General features: G+C 39.3%; 1 protein-coding gene across 1 annotated transcript in view; it reads right to left on the minus strand.

Annotated features, from left to right (window-relative positions):
* The window catches only part of UPP2 (uridine phosphorylase 2), a 42,613-nt gene extending 29,587 nt beyond the window's left edge, over positions 1-13,026 (minus strand). The window contains exons 1-2 of the mRNA XM_019922292.3: positions 12,965-13,026; positions 7,964-8,081 (exon numbers count right to left, since the gene is read on the minus strand). Coding sequence (XP_019777851.2) covers positions 7,964-8,081; positions 12,965-13,026 — 180 coding nt within the window. The remainder of the gene's footprint in view (positions 1-7,963; positions 8,082-12,964) is intronic.
* Between the last annotated feature and the right edge of the window lie 3,284 nt (positions 13,027-16,310).

Consider the following 16,310-nt stretch of genomic DNA (forward strand, 5'->3'; position numbering starts at 1 on the left):
TTATGGAGGAAATGAATATCTGCTACACCCACCTAAAAGAGGGAATGTGAAGATTTGAGGTAGTGGGTCTGAGAGCTTTTATTTTTGTTCTTGTAATTGCTAAAGGAGTGAATAAAAGTCAGATGAAAACTGCACAATTCTCTAGCGGTGGGACTGTGATTAGGTGTAGGCCTTTTAGAAAACAAAAAAAAAATTTTTTAAGTTCATTCCCTTTGACCATTTCTGTAAATCTTAATAGACTTAAATGTAAAAAAAATTATAGGTACAATAATATCCATTTGAGTGTGTTTATGATAGAAAATACTTCAACATTAAAGTCAGTAGTAGACTATGTAATGTATGGCACAGGCGCTTGGCATCCATAAACCATGTGTTTCAAAGAGAACACTGTAATATGGGGAAATGTTAATGACATAAAGTTAAGTGAAAAACACAGACTGTAAAGTTATGTAATTCCAACTATTTAAAAATCTATTTGTTAAAAAGAACTGAAAGAAAAGAAAATAGGTTGATGGCATCGTTGTTTAGCTGGTAGGGGTTTTTTTAGACGTGTTTTTAAAAATCATTGTTCTAGATTGGTTCAAGATGACAGAGTAGAAGGACATGCACTCACTCCCTCTTGCAGGAGCACTGGAATCACAACTAACTGCTGAACAATCATTGACAGGATGACACTGGAACTCACCAAAAGAGATACCCCACACCCAGAGACAAAGGAGAAGCCTCAGTGAGATGGCAGGAGGGGCACAATCACAATAAAATCAAATCCCATAACCACTAGGTGGGTGACTCACAAACTAGAGAACAATTATACCACAGAAGTCCACTCACTGGAGTGAAGGTTCTGAGCCCCACATCAGGCTTCCCAACCTGGGGGTACAGCAGTGGGAGGAGGAATTCCCAGAGAATCAGACTTTGAAGGCTAGTGGGATTTGACTATAGGACTTTGACAGGACTGGGGGAAACAGAGACTCCACTCTTAGAGGGTACACACAAAGTAGTGTGCACATCAAGACCCAGAGGGAAGGAACAGTGACCCCATAGGAGACTGAACCAGACTTACCTGCTAGTGTAGAGGGTCTCCTGCAGAGGTGGGGGGTGGCTCTGGCTCACTGTGGGGACAAGGACACTGGAAGCAGAAGTTCTGGGAAGTACTTCTTGGCATGAGCCCTCCCGGAGTCCACCATTAGCCCCAGCAAACAGCCTATAGCCTCCAGTGCTGGGCTGCTTCAGGCCAAACAACCAACAGGGAGGGAACTCAGCCCCACCCATCAGCAGACAAGCAGATTAAAGTTGTACTGAACACTGCCCACCAGAGCAACACCCAGCTCTGCCCACCACCAGTGCCTCCCATCAGGAAGCTTGCACAGGCCTCTTAGATAGCCTCATCCACCAGAGGACAGACAGCAGAAGGAAGAAGAAATACAATCCTGCAGCCTGTGGAATGAAAACCACATTCACAGAATGATAGAAAAAATGAAAAGGCAGAGGACTATGTATCAGATGAAGGAAAATGGTAAAACCCCAGAAAAACAACTAAATGAAGTGGAGATAGGCAACCTTCCAGAAAAAGAATTCAGAATAATGATAGTGAAGATGATCCAGGACCTTGGAAAAAGAATGGAGGCAAAGATCGAGAAGATGCAAGAAATGTTTAACAAAGACCTAGAAGAATTAAAGAACAAACAAACAGATGAACAACACAATAACTTAAATGAAAAATACACTAGAAGGAATCAATAGCAGAATAACTGAGAAGTGACCTGGAAGACAGAGTGGTGGAATTCACTGCTGCAGAACAGAATAAAGAAAAAAGAATGAAAAAAAATGAAAACAGCCTAAGAGACCTCTGGGACAACATTAAACACAACAACATTCACATTATAGGGGTCTCAGAAGGAGAAGACAGACAGAAATGACCTGAGAAAATATTTGAAGAGATTATAGTAGAAAATTTCCCTCACATGGGAAAGGAAATAGCCACCCAAGTCCAGGAAGAGCAGAGAGTCCCATATAGGATAAACCCAAGGATAAACACACCGAGGCAATAGTAATCAAATTGACAAAAATTAAAGACAAAGAAAAATTATTAAAAGCAACAAGGGAAAAATGACAAATAACATATAAAGGAACTCCCATAAGATTAACAGCTGACTTCTCAGCAGAAATTCTACAAGCCAGAAGGGAGTGGCATGATATATTTAAAGTGATGAAAGGAGAGAACCTACAACCAAGATTACTCTACCCAGCAAGGATCTCATTCAGATTTGACGGAGAAATCAAAAGCTTTACAGACAAGCAAAAGCTAAGAGAATTCAGCACCACTGAACCAGCTCTACAACAAATGCTAAAGGAACTTCTCTAAGTGGGAAACACAAGAGAAGAAGAGGACCTACAAAAATAAACCCAAAACAATTAATAAAATGGTAATAGGAACATACGTATCGATAATTAACTTAAATGTCACTGGATTAAATGCTCCAACCAAAAGACACAGGCTCGCTGAATGGATACAAAAACAAGACCCATATATATGCTGTCTAGAGACAACCACTTCAGACCTAAGGATACATACAGACTGAAAGTGAGGGGATGGAAAAAGATATTCCATGCAAATGGAAATCAAAAGAAAGCTGGGGCTTCCCTGGTGGGGCAGTGGTTGAGAGTCCGCCTGACAATGCAGGGGATGCGGGTTCATGCCCCGGTCTGGGAGGATCCCACGTGCTGCGGAGCGGCTAGGCCCGTAAGCCATGGCTGCTGGGCCTGTGCGTCCGGAGCCTGTGCTCTGCAACAGGAGAGACCACAACAGTGAGAGGCCTGCGTACCGCAAAAAAAAAAAAAAAAAAAAAAAGAAAGCTGGAGTAGCAATACTCATATCAGATAAAGTAGACTTTAAAATAAAGAATGTTGCAAGAGACAAGGAAGGACACTACATAATGATCAAGGGATCAATCCAAGAAGAAGATATAACATTTATAAATATATATGCACCCAACATAGGAGCACCTCAATACATAAGGCAAATGCTAACAGCTGTAAAAGAGGAAATCAACAGTAACACAATAATAGTGGGGCACTTTAACACCTCACTTACACCAATGGACATATCATGCAGACAGAAAATTAATAAGCATGGACTTGAGGACACGGGGAGGGGGAAGGGTAAGCTGGGACGAAGTGAGAGAGGGGCATTGACATATATACACCACCAAATGTAAAATAGATAGCTAGTGGGAAGCAGCCACATAGCACAGGAGATCAGCTCAGTGCTTTGTGACCCCCTAGAGGGGTGGGATAGGGAGGGTGGGAGGGAGACGCAAGAGGGAGAGGATATGGGGATATATGTGTACGTATAGCTGATTCACTTTGTTATACAGCAGAAACTAACACAACATTGTGAGGCAATTATACTCCAATAAAGATGTTAAAAAAAAAAAAAGAAAATAAGGAAACAGAGGCTTTAAAAGACACAAAAGACCAGATTGATTTAATTGATAATTATCAGACATTCCATCCCAAAATAGCAGATTACACTTTCTTCTCAAGTGCACAGGTAACATTCTCCAGGATAGATCACATCTTGGGTCACAAATCAAGCCTCGGGAAGTTTAAGAAAACTGAAATCATATCAAACATCTTTTCCGACCACAACACCATGAGATTAGAAATAAATTACAGGGAAAAAAACGTAAAAAACACAAGCACATGGAAGCTAAACAATACGTTACTAAATAACCAAGAGATCACTGAAGAAATCAAAGAGGAAATCAAAAAATACCTAGAGACAAGTGACAATGCAAACACGGCGAACCAAAACCTATGGGGTGCAGCAAAAGCAGTCCTAAGAGAGAAGTTTATGGCAATACAATCCTACCTCAAGAAACAAGAAAAATCGCAAATAAATAATCTAACCTAACATCTAAAGGAACTAGAGAAAGAAGAACAAACAAAACCCAAAGTTAGTAGATGGAAAGAAATCATAAAGGTCAAAGCAGAAATAAATGAAATAGAAACAAAGAAAACAATAGCAAAGATCAATAAAACTAAAAGCTGGTTCTTTGAGAAGATAAACAAAATTGATAAACCTTTAGCTAGACTCATCAAGAAAAATAGGAAGACTTAAATCAATAAAGTTAGCAATGAAAAAGAAGTAACAACGGACACCGCAGAAATACAAAGCATCATAAGAGACTACTACAAGCAACTCTATGCCAATAAAATGGACAGCCTGGAAGAAATGGACAAATTCTTAGGAAGGTATAACCTTCCAAGACTGAACCAGGAAGAAACAGAAAATATGAACAAACCAATCACAAGAAAATATGAACAAACCAATCACAATTCAATCAAATTGAAACTGTGATGAAAAATCTTCCAACAAACAAAAGTCCAGGACCAGATGACTTCACAGGTGAATTCTATCAAACATTTAGAAAAGAGCTAACACCCATCTTTCTCAAACTCTTCCAAAAAATTGCAGAGGAAGGAACACTCCCAAACTCATTCTACGAGGCCACCATCACCCTGATTCCAAAACCAGACAAAGATACTACAAAAAAAGAAAGTTACAGACCAATATCACTGATGGATATAGATGCAAAAATCCTCAACAAAATGCTAGCAAACGGAATCCAACAACACACTAAAAGGATCATGCAGCATGATCAAGTGGGATTTATACCAGGGATGCAAGGATTCTTCAATATACAAAAAATCAATCAGTGTGATACACCATATTAACAAATTGGAGAATTAAAAACCACATGATCATCTCAGTAGATGCAGAAAAAGATTTTGACAACATTCAACACCCATTTATGATAAAAACTCTCCAGAAAGAGGGCATAGAGGGAACCTACCTCAACACAATAAAGGCCATATACGACAAACCCACAGCAAACATCATTCTCAATGGTGAAAAGCTGAAAGCATTTCCTCTACGATCAGGAAAAAGACAAGGATGTCCACTCTTGCCACTGTTATTCAGCATAGGTTTGGAAGTCCTAGCCATGGCAATCAGAGAAGAAAAAGAAATAAAAGGAATACAAATTGGAAAAGAAGTAAAACTGTCACTGTTTGCAGATGACATGATACTGTACATAGATAATCCTCAATATGCCACCAGAAAACTACTAGAGGTAATCGATGAACTTGGTAAAGTTGCAGGATACAAAATTAACGCACAGAGGGACTTCCCTGGTGGTGCAGTGGTTAAGAATCTGCCTGCCAATGCAGGGGACATGGGTTCAAGCCCTGGTTCAGGAAGATCCCACATGCCGCGGAGCAATTAAGCCCGTGTACCACAAATACTGAGCATGCGCTCTAGAGCCTGCAAGCCACAACTACTGAGCCCGCATGCCACAACTAGTGAAGCCCACGTGCCTCGAGCCCGTGCTTTGCAACAAGAGAAGCCACCACAATGAGAAGCCCACGCCCCGCAGCAAAGAGTAGCCCCCACTCGCCACAGCTAGAGAAACCCCACGCAAAGCAACGAAGACCCCATTGCAGCCAAATAAATAAATAAAAATTAATGCACAGAAATCTCTTGCATTCCTATACACTAACAACAAAAGATCAGACAGAGAAATTAAGGAAACAATTCCATTCACCATTGCAACAAAAAGAATAAAATAGCTAGGGAAACAAAAGACCTGTATGCAGGAAACTGTAAGACACTAATGAAAGAAATGAAAGATGATACAAACAGATAGAGAGATATACCATGTTCTTGGATTGGAAGAATCAATATTGTGAAAATGACTCTACCTCCAAAGCAATCTACAGATTCAGTGCAATCCCTATCAAATTACCAATGGCATTTTTTACAGAACTAGAACAAAAAATCTTAAAATCTGTGTGGAGACACAAAGACCCTAATAGCCAAAGTAATCTTGAGGGAAAAAAACGGAGCTGGAGGAATCAGACTCCCTGATTTCAGACTATACTACAAAGCTTCAGTAATCAAGACAATATGGTACTGGCACAAAAACAGAAATATAGATCAATGGAACAGGATAGAAAGCCCAGAGATAAACCCACGCACCTATGGTCAACTAATCAATGACAAAGGAGGCAAGGATATACAATGGAGAAAAGACAGTCTCTTCAATAAGTGGTGCTGGGAAAATGGGACAGCTTCATGTAAAAGAATGAAATTAGAACACTCTCTAACACCATACACAAAAATAAACTCAAAATGAATTAAAGACCTAAATGTAGGACTGGACACTATAAAACTCTTAGAGGAAAACATAGGAAGAACACTCTTTGACATAAATCACAGCAGTACATGTTTTGATCCACCTCCTAGAGTAATGGAAATAAAAACAAAAATAAACAAATGGGACGTAATGAAACTTAAAAGCTTTTGCACAGCAAAGGAAGCCATAAACAAGATGAAAAGACAATCCTCAGAATGGTAGAAAATATTTGCCGACAAATCAATGGACAAAGGATTAATCTCCAAAATATATAAAGAACTCATGCAGCTCAATATTAAAAAAAACAAACAACCCAATCCACAAATGGGCAGAAGACCTAAAGAGACACTTCTCCAAAGAAGACATACAGATGGCCAAGAGACACATGAAAATCTGCTCAACATCACTAATTATTAGAGAAATGCAAATCAAAACTACAATGAGGTATCAGCTCACACCAGTTAGAATGGGCATCATCACAAAATCTACAAACAGCAAATGCTGGAGAGGGTGTGGAGAGAAGGGAACCCTCTTGCCCTGTCGGTGGGAATGTAAATTGATACAGCCACTATGGAGAACAGTGTAGAGGTTCCTTAAAAAACTAAAAACTAGAATTATCATATGACCCAGCAATCCCACTACTGGGCATATATCCAGAGAAAGCCATAATTCAAAAAGACACATGCACCCCAATGTTCATTGCAGCACTATTTACAATAGTCACATCATGGAAGCAACCTAAATGCCCATTGACAGACGAATGGATAAAGAAGATGTGGTACATATGTACAAGGGAATGTTACTCAGCCATAAAAAGGAACAAAATTGGGTCATTTGTAGAGACATGGATGGATCTAGAGACTGTCATACAGAGTGAAGTAAGTCAGAAAGAGAAAAACAAATATCGTATATTAACACATATATGTGGAATCTAGAAAAATGGTACAGATGAACCAGTTTGCAAGGCAGAAATAGAGACACAGATGTAGAGAACAAACATATGGACACCAAGGGGGGACAGCTGGGGTCAGGGGGTGAGTGGTGGTGGTGGGATGAATCGGGAGATTGAGATTGACATATATACACTAATATATATAAAATAGGTAACTAATAAGAACCTGCTGTATTAAATTTAATATAAAAAATAAAAATCTTTGTTCTTATTTATATTTTCCCAATTTTAAATAATGAACATGAGTCATTTTTATAATTAACATATATATTAAGATAAATAATACTGACATAAAATTTTCCTAGTAGCATTCCAGAAACAATTATTTCATAATATTTTTTATGAAATAACAAAAATCTTAATAATATGAAATATTGAATAATGGTTGTTTTCAAGAAGTGGTATAAGATAGTATTTTTAGTTTTGTTGAGTTATTTCATGATTTGATAAAATGAGAATTAGTGAGGTTCACCTATAATTGAAGATGTTAAATAGTGAACTGAATCGTAATGAATTCTGAACACCCAGCAGTATTGTCAGTAAAATTGTATTTATCTTTAGGGACCAGAAGAGTCAAATAACCATGTTTGCATTAGATTTAGTTTGGGAACCTTTATATCTTGTTAAGGTGGAAATGACTGTTCATGATGTACACATTCTAAATTGTTTCAGAGAACGAGCACAGCTTTTGTTCTTATGGGGACCTCTGACATTTCTCTAGCCAAAGGTGTAAAGTTTATGTTAGGAAAATAAGGAGAAATATCACCAGGGGAAACTCAATTTTTTTTCCTAAAGTTAGAAATACTTTTACCTTTACATCCCCAAACATTTCTGGTAGGTTGTGTGTTTTTGTTCCTAAATCCAAGTGATAGAGAACATCTTCATCCATAGAGTCCAGGTAAGGATTTTTAACATGAACAAAACCTTTTCTGAAAAAAATAATAAAAGAAGGTGTAAAGGAATTTGGAGGGATACCACACAAAAGGGAAATATCAGTCTACACCTATGAAAACCACTAGCCCAAATATTGGACAAAAACCTTCATTTAGGATTAATTGATTTGTAAGGAAGCAATGTGGTATAATAATGAATAAAAATGGCTAATATTTGTTGTGCACTTACTATGTACCAGGCATAGCATTAAGCATGAAAATTTTACAATGTCATGAAAACTGCATATAATAAACACATTACCTCGTTTAATCCCATGACCATTCTATTAGGTAAGTAATACTAATAATTCATAAGAAGCCAAGCCTTACAGAAGTTGAGAAACTTGTGCAAGATTATACAACCAGTAGATTACAGAACAGTCATTTCTACCCAATTCTGTCCAGCCCTGGTGGCTATTTTCTTTCTTCGAAAGAGAGGCTGTGTAACATAAGCTACTGGGCTCTGGAATCAGACTGCCTGGATTCCCCTGCCAGTTCAACCATATATATACTAATTATGCAACCTTGGGTATATTATTTTGTCTTTGTTGTTTGGCTTCCTCATCTGTAAGATTGCTATAGTGAAAATAATAACTGCTTTGCAAGATTGCCTAAGGCCTGAATGAGATAATGTTTGTAACACAGCTGATGTACAGTGAACATAGAATAACTAACTCTCATTCTTATACTTCCCAACATGGAGGACCTGACAGGTACTAGTTTTAGAAAGACTGACATGAAAAAGTAGGGTGTGGCAAAGAATGCAATGTGTTCATCAAACCCCAATTCTTTTTCCTCCTGGGCACATTGCTAGACCACATTCCCAGCTTCTCTTACAGTAAAGTGAGGTCATATGACTGAGTTCTGGCCATTGGAATGTGGGTGGAAGTGATGTGTCTACTTCTAGGCCTGGCTCCCAAAAAACTAGTATCTCCCTCAAATTTGTTTCTCTTCCTCTCTCTCTCAGTGGATGTGCAGAGTAGACACCAGTCCTTTACTCCATCAGCCTGTTTTGGATTGAGCAAGAAGCCACTGACATTTTAAGCAGCATTAGCCTGCTGACCAATAAGAGGTTCTTTGTTAACATACTATAAAATGATCTTTTTTCATTAGAAGATCTAAATGAGAAGTAAGTGAAGCAGGATGATGGGGTCAAAACAGAAAGCTGAGTAGGATCCTGGAGAGACTGAATGTAGGTATAATAGAAAAAGGAAGACTAAACAGGCACAGAGTTCTAAAGCAACAGGATTTAGAGCTTATAAAAAAGAAATGCTCAAGAAAAAGCGTGAAGGAAAAGAAGTGAGACTAAAGAGCTTGGAGAAAGGGGAAGTGATCAAGTGAAAGACCTAATTTTAGTAATCATGCAAAACCATAAGAGTACAAAATTATTGTAATAAGGAAAGTAAGACTTAAAAACAGAAGGTAAGGTAAGAAAGAGGACACTTCAAAGTAGAAACTCTATTTTCCAGCAGCCTCCTTCCACCAGATGCCCAGAAGAGAATGTGGAGATATTACTAAGAAGCCAGTGGAAAGACAAGCTTACCAGAAAGAAAGGACTACAACTAGAAGGCCTTAAAGCCATTCTTTTTTAAAAAATTCATTTTGTTGTAGTATAGTTGATTTACAATGTTGTGTTAATTTCTGCTGTACAGCAAGGTAATTCATTTATACATATACATACATTCTTTTTCATATTCTTTTCCATTATGGTTTATCCCGGGATCCTGAATATAGTTCCCTGTGCTGTACAGTAGGACCTTGTTGTTTATCCATTCTATATATACTAGTTTGCATCTGCTAATCCCAAACTCATAATCCATCCCTCCCCCGTCCCCTCTCCCCATTGGCAACCACAAATCTGTTCTTTATGTCTGTGAGTCTGTTTCTTTTTCGTAGATAAGTTCATTTGTGTCATATTTTAGATTCCACATATAAGTGGTATCATATGGTATTTGTCTTAAAGCCATTCTTGATGTCAGCCCATCACTTCATTACCCAGTGCAGTTCAGTGGTTATCCGTTTGCTCCCACTCATCTTGGGTGTGACATCCCAGCACCACCCTGGCCATATCAGCCATTCTGGTGATGCCGTGGCTGCCAGCCTTCCTGCCCTTTCCCCTACTGCATGAACACTGCCTCACACCACAGTGGATCCAGCCATCTTTACCAAGAACCATCTGGAACTTCTCTGCTCTACGGTCCTCCCATTTCCCTCCAAATACTTTAAAACATCTTAACAAAAACCTTGTATGTTTCTGTATCTCCAATGGTCCTCAACCTGACTGTGCATTAAGATCACCAGGGGGTTTTGAAGAAAATACTGTTGCTCAGGCCCCAATTAATTTAGACTCTGAAATTATTTTTTAAATCTTCCTGGATGATCTGATGTGCAGCCAAAGTTAAGAACCCCTGCTTTAGACCTTTGTTCCTGAAACATCCTTCTCCTTGCCCTCAGTTTTTCACCTATTAGTATCCTACTCTTTCTTCAAGGTCAAATTCAAATATCACCTCCTCTGTGAAGGCTTTTCCAAGTATCTTTCCTCTCTGGTCAGTATGAATTCCCCCCCACTGTGCTCCTAAAGCATTTATTTGGCATTTCATGTGTTAATTTTCTGCCTTCCCAGAAAGATTTTGAATTCCCTCATGCAAGCTGTCTCATGTATCTTTTTAAATTCCTAAATATTTAAAAATTTTATTTGTTAAATTAACTGTTCAGGAAGTAGAACAGCAATACTATAAATTTCAAAAACATTTAGGACAACAGATTCTTAATTAGTTAGTGGATAGCTGGTTTCAAACAGAAAGCATTCCATGATGCACTTTCCTACATCAGAAAAAGCATCAAAGCCTCAAAGCAGAAGGACACCTTCTTTCTTCTTTTGCTGAGGGGCAGGAAGATATTTACCCACTGTCCCTTGCTAGACAAAGTGTGGTCAATGAACCAGGAGCGTCAGCAGCATCGCCTGGACAGCTTGTTAGAAATGCAAAATCTCAGTCCCTACCCTAGACATACTGAATTACAATCTGAATTTTGACTAACTCTTAACGTGATTCCCATGCACATTAAAGTTTGAAAAACACTGCCATACACTTTATCTTCCAGTTTCTATTATGCTTTCGGTTTTACTCTCCCAAAACTGCTTTCACTATCTGGAGATTTTTCCTTTGGATTCCCAGCTGAATCTATGAATCATCACTCTATGAAAGAGTGTCATTCATCTACTCCAGTGAGTCAAGCTCTTAACTACATATCAGAGTCACCCGTGGTGCTTAGTACTGATACCTGGGCCCAACTCCTAGAAATTCTGATTCAGTTGGTCGAGGAGTTCTGGGACTTTGTATTTTTTAAATCACTGATCTACTCCACCTCTCCTATCTTCAAGAAGAAATTCTCAGACTGGGATAACCATTCATTATATTCTCTTGTGTTAATTATAATACTCCTCTTAATTCATTCTTTAGTTTTCTTTGATGTCTGTCCCAATGTCTAATGATCTCTTGGTCCAAAAATTGGGACAGGGAGACATCTATAGAAGATTTTTATTCCATTAGGCTCATTAAGAAGCACTTCTAAGATGTTCACTCTATCAGTGGCCAAAGGAAGGACCAATTTGGGGTATCATGCCAAATTTAACCCAGTATGAATCAGACAATTGCAATACTTCAGTCTTTCCAAGATACATAATTTTTATTAAATAGACTTGCATTTACTGTTTTCTCCTCTATCTTCTTTTTCAGTTTTTCCCAAAAACATAAGCCAAAGATGCAGTTGGGAATAAAGTCTTTTAGCAAACTATGACATGCTATATAGCATGGTCAGTATTAAATATTGGTAACCAAAGTAAAGTGCTGGGTGAGCAGTCTTTCCATTTTACCATTACCTTCATTTTCATAATGTTTCCCTTTCCTTCTCCTTGGCTTCCCTGAAGAAATGAACACAGTGGGAGGCTACCTCTGTTTGGAATGGGTACGTGGAGCATTTTGTGAAATGCTGTCCTGATGGAGCCTTTAAGCCAGACATTTAGAAGGAACTTACAAAAATTCCTTAAGCCTCATGAAGATTAATGCTCTATTATGTTCTGTGAACCTGGGGCAGGAATTGGAGCTAAATTTGCAGACAGCTTTGGCAGATTTATGTCTACCCCTGAGATGAATAACCTACACGGTATTTTAGAAGTGCATTCTATGTAAAGTCCACCACAAAGCACATGAAATCACTTCATAATAAGCTGCAACACAGTTACATCTCCCTTAGACACTGGGAGGCCCCTTTAATTATTTCTCAGATACAGCCCACGGTCCTGGGATTAAAGACTGAACTCCAGGCTGAATTCCAGGCTGAACTGTGAATTCGTTCATTCATGCATGTTTTGTGTGACTTGTTTTGCCCCACTTTCATTTTTCTTTAATTGAGATGTGATTGACATATTGCCCCACTTTTTTTTTTTTTTTTGCGGTACTCAGGCCTCTAACTGTTGTGGCCTCTCCCGTTGCGGAGCATAGGCTCCAGACGCGCAGGCTCAGCGGCCATGGCTCACGGGCCCAGCCGCTCCACGGCATGTGGGATCTTCTCAGACGGGGGCACGAACCCGTGTCCCCTGTATCGGCAGGTGGACTCTCAACCACTGCGCCACCAGGGAAGCCCTGCCTCACTTTCTTAGATGAGCTAACCCCTTCTAAGAACTGAGAAATGAAAATGCCATTGAGAAGAAAATTGGCATTGTTTTTATTTCGTTTTGTATTCTGAACTGTGTTCCAACTATATGATCTCTAAACTTAAGAAACTTACATAACTGTAGAAATCCATCTTCTGAATATTTAATATAAAATCCAAAGAACCTCCCATCTCATCAAAACCAATAAAAGATCAAAATTACTCACCCAACATATGTATTCCTCTCAGATCTCTTGGATGTATTGGAAGTAGGAAAACTAGAAGTCATACTTTGTATTATGAGGATAATCACTCTTAAGTTGATATCAGGAAAGAAAAATATTGTGATTTACTATTAAATTATAGATCAAATTATGGTAGAATGACAATTTAGAATGCCACTCTCCCTTAAAACTTGTTTTCTTCCGAAATTGCTAATGGAACTTTTCACTTAGCATTCTAAACTCCCTCATTAATTCAAAAATATTCTCCCTGACATGGCCTTTTAAACTACAGCCCAGCTCTCAGAGCAACACTTCCCCAAGAAGATAGGTTCCCTTTGAAGGTGTGGCATCCTACCTCTTTAATAGGTTAGGTTTGTTAGCTTGTTAACTGTTGACCAACACACCTTTCCCTTACATCTGGCCTTGGTCCAGCATGGGTCTGGGGTAACACACAGACTTATTTACTTTTAGACAACTGTATATGGTTGCAAGTCCTCCATTGATTTCCGTAACAAATCCACCAGGTTGTCTCAGAATGTGTCCAGTACACGTGAGAACTTTCAGTTCCCAAACATTTCATTTTCTCACCTCATCCTACCTCTCATCAACTTGTTTTCATTCTTTGTGATCACAAGTGAGAAAAACACACAAAGTCAGGACCTCAGAACACCCCTTCATCTGAACTTTGCCCATTCAAATTCACACAGAAGTTCTGATAAGTAAACAAAGCCTGTTTCCCAGGACCTCTTTATTTAGCTAAACCTGAGGTTGCCTGTAAAATCCAATGAAGCAGCTGTCCGAAGTCAACACAGGTAGAATAACAAAATACAGACTAGTATTTTCAGAAAACAGGGTACCTCTGTTAAGAAATCCATGAATTTACTATATTTGCTGCTGCTTCTCACTTTATACTTCTGGGGACAGAAAATCTAAAAGACTTTAGAGGAACTTTATCCTGTTTCCCTTTGGCTCCGCTCTGATGGCAATCAGCTGAAGTTCTATGATGGTGAGAGCATTAGGAATATTAGTCTCATGACTTTCAAGCACATCAGAGCTTAAAATGTCCATAAATGCCCAAACAGCAGCAGATACAAGGCATTTCATAACGTGCATGGATTTCTCTGTAAGAATGTGTGTAACAGTGAAGAATCAAATGCCCACATCTTACTAGGGAGCTCCATCTTAAGAAATACTCCTCTTCCTGGTGATAGTCGTTGTAGACAGACCCCTCGAACTCCATACTGGCCTCCTTTGGTCCATCTTGGTCAGCTAGCAAAGTTTACAGATTGAGAAGGAAAGAGAATAAGTAGGGAACCAGTGTAGCAGCCTAAATCTTGCCACTGCCACCACCAAATGGACATTTGCCACTTTGCCCTAGGCATCCAAAAATCGCCAAGGAAACTGATCTTGGTGAAGGTAATGACAACTTTGAGGCAAAATAAGCCTGCACATGTGTGTTGCTTGTAACTTGGGATGGTAGTTCCTGTTTGTAGTTTATAATAATACATATTTTCTCTGACCTCATGACCCACCTCAGAGCGGTGTACCTGCTGCTCTTTCCCAACGCCCACTGAGAGTTTTCAGACTCAGCATGCCCACTTACCACTGCTGGGGCCTTCCCACTTGTATCTGGTATTCCATGCTCTATCTCTCAATTTATTGTTGGGTATAACGAGGACGAACCCCACCCAATTCCAGTCTGGCATTTACCTCTGGCTCTGACAGGTGAAAATATTAGCTAATTAGATAAGTGCTAGATGATTAATTACTCCAGCAAATTAATTAGACTAATTAACGTGTTGGTTTCCAATACAAATTCTGTCAGCCAATGATCTTTTTTTTTTAATTGAAGTATAGTTGATTTACAATGTTGTGTTAGTTTCTGGTGTACAGTAAAGCGATTCAGTTACACATATATATGTATATATTTATATTCTTTCTCATATTCTCTTGGGTTATGGTTTATTACAAGGTTCCTTGTGCTGTACAGTAGGACTTTGTTGTCTATCTATTTTATATACAGTAGATTGTATCCACTAATCCCAAACTCCTAATTTATCCTTTCCCACCCCCTTTCTGCTGGGATAACCGTAAGTTTGTTTTCTGTGTCTGTCAGCCAATGATCTTCATCACTGACAGTGCCAGGTAATGCCAGCAAAGATTTATGGACCCCATATAACAGCTCCCCGGGACATTATGTAAGTGGTCATCATCTGGGTGAAATGCAGAATAGTCTTATTCAATCTATGAAAGCAGAGTATTAATTCATGTTTTCTGAGTAGTCTTCTTTTTCCTAGTTTTCAGTCTTTTTAAGACTCAATCCTACTCTTATGATAGATTGTTCCTCGACAATTTTTTTAATTATCCATATTGCAAAAGGCTAGTCACCTGAACAGAATGGGAAAAGTTTTCATTTTTAGAAAGCATGCACCAAACTCACGCCATCACTGGGCATTTTGTGAACAAAGGCCACGTGCCAGGAAGAGCCCATGACTCAGCAGCACAGCTTTGAGATTAGCAGAGGCTGTATCAATTCCACCAGATCCATGCTCCACAGTGTCTGGCCTGGGGCAAAACATTTCTCTTCCCACTGTCGTCCTCCATTGTGCCAGCAATTTCTTATTCTCGCTCTCATGAAAATTTTCTCTGTGCTTTAATTTTGCCCCTGAACCTCTAATGTTGGAGAAAAGAAATCAGAGTCCTGGCATGCGACTGGGTAGCATTTGGCTCTCTCCCCAGTTGACACATTTTCTGCTGAATCTGTGCTGTTTACTCATGTAGACTTAGGACCATACCCTCCCCCTAAAACAGTGCTCCTATCATGCTGGGGAGGGACATAACTAGGAATTTGGGGCTCTTAGAACCTTGCTGTAAAGCCTGAGTATCTACCGAGTATCAGACACTGAGCCAAATTCTTTTTTTCTTTTTTTTAATAGATTATTTATTTATTTATTCATTCATTCATTCATTTATTTTTGGCTGTGTCAGGTCTTTGTTGCTGCGAGCGGGGGCTACTCTTTGTTGCAGTGTGTGGGCTTCTCATTGCGGTGGCTTCTTGTTGCGGAGCACGGGCTCTAGGTGCGCGGGCTTCAGTAGTTGTGGCTCGCAGGCTCTAGAGCTCAGGCTCAGTAGTTGTGGTGCAGGGACTTAGTTGCTCCGCGGCATGTGGGATCTTCCCAGACCAGGGCTCTAACCCATGTCCCCTGCATTGGCAGGCAGATTCTTAACCACTGTGCCACGAGGGAAGTCCCCACTGAGCCAAATTCTGAGAACACAAAGAGGATGAAATGGATGGGTGTCTTCCCTAAAGGAATTTACACTCTAGTGGGGAAGAGAGATGGGTGGTAAA

This window comes from Tursiops truncatus, chromosome 7, assembly GCF_011762595.2.
Source record: "Tursiops truncatus isolate mTurTru1 chromosome 7, mTurTru1.mat.Y, whole genome shotgun sequence".
Taxonomy (NCBI): Eukaryota; Metazoa; Chordata; class Mammalia; order Artiodactyla; family Delphinidae; genus Tursiops; species Tursiops truncatus.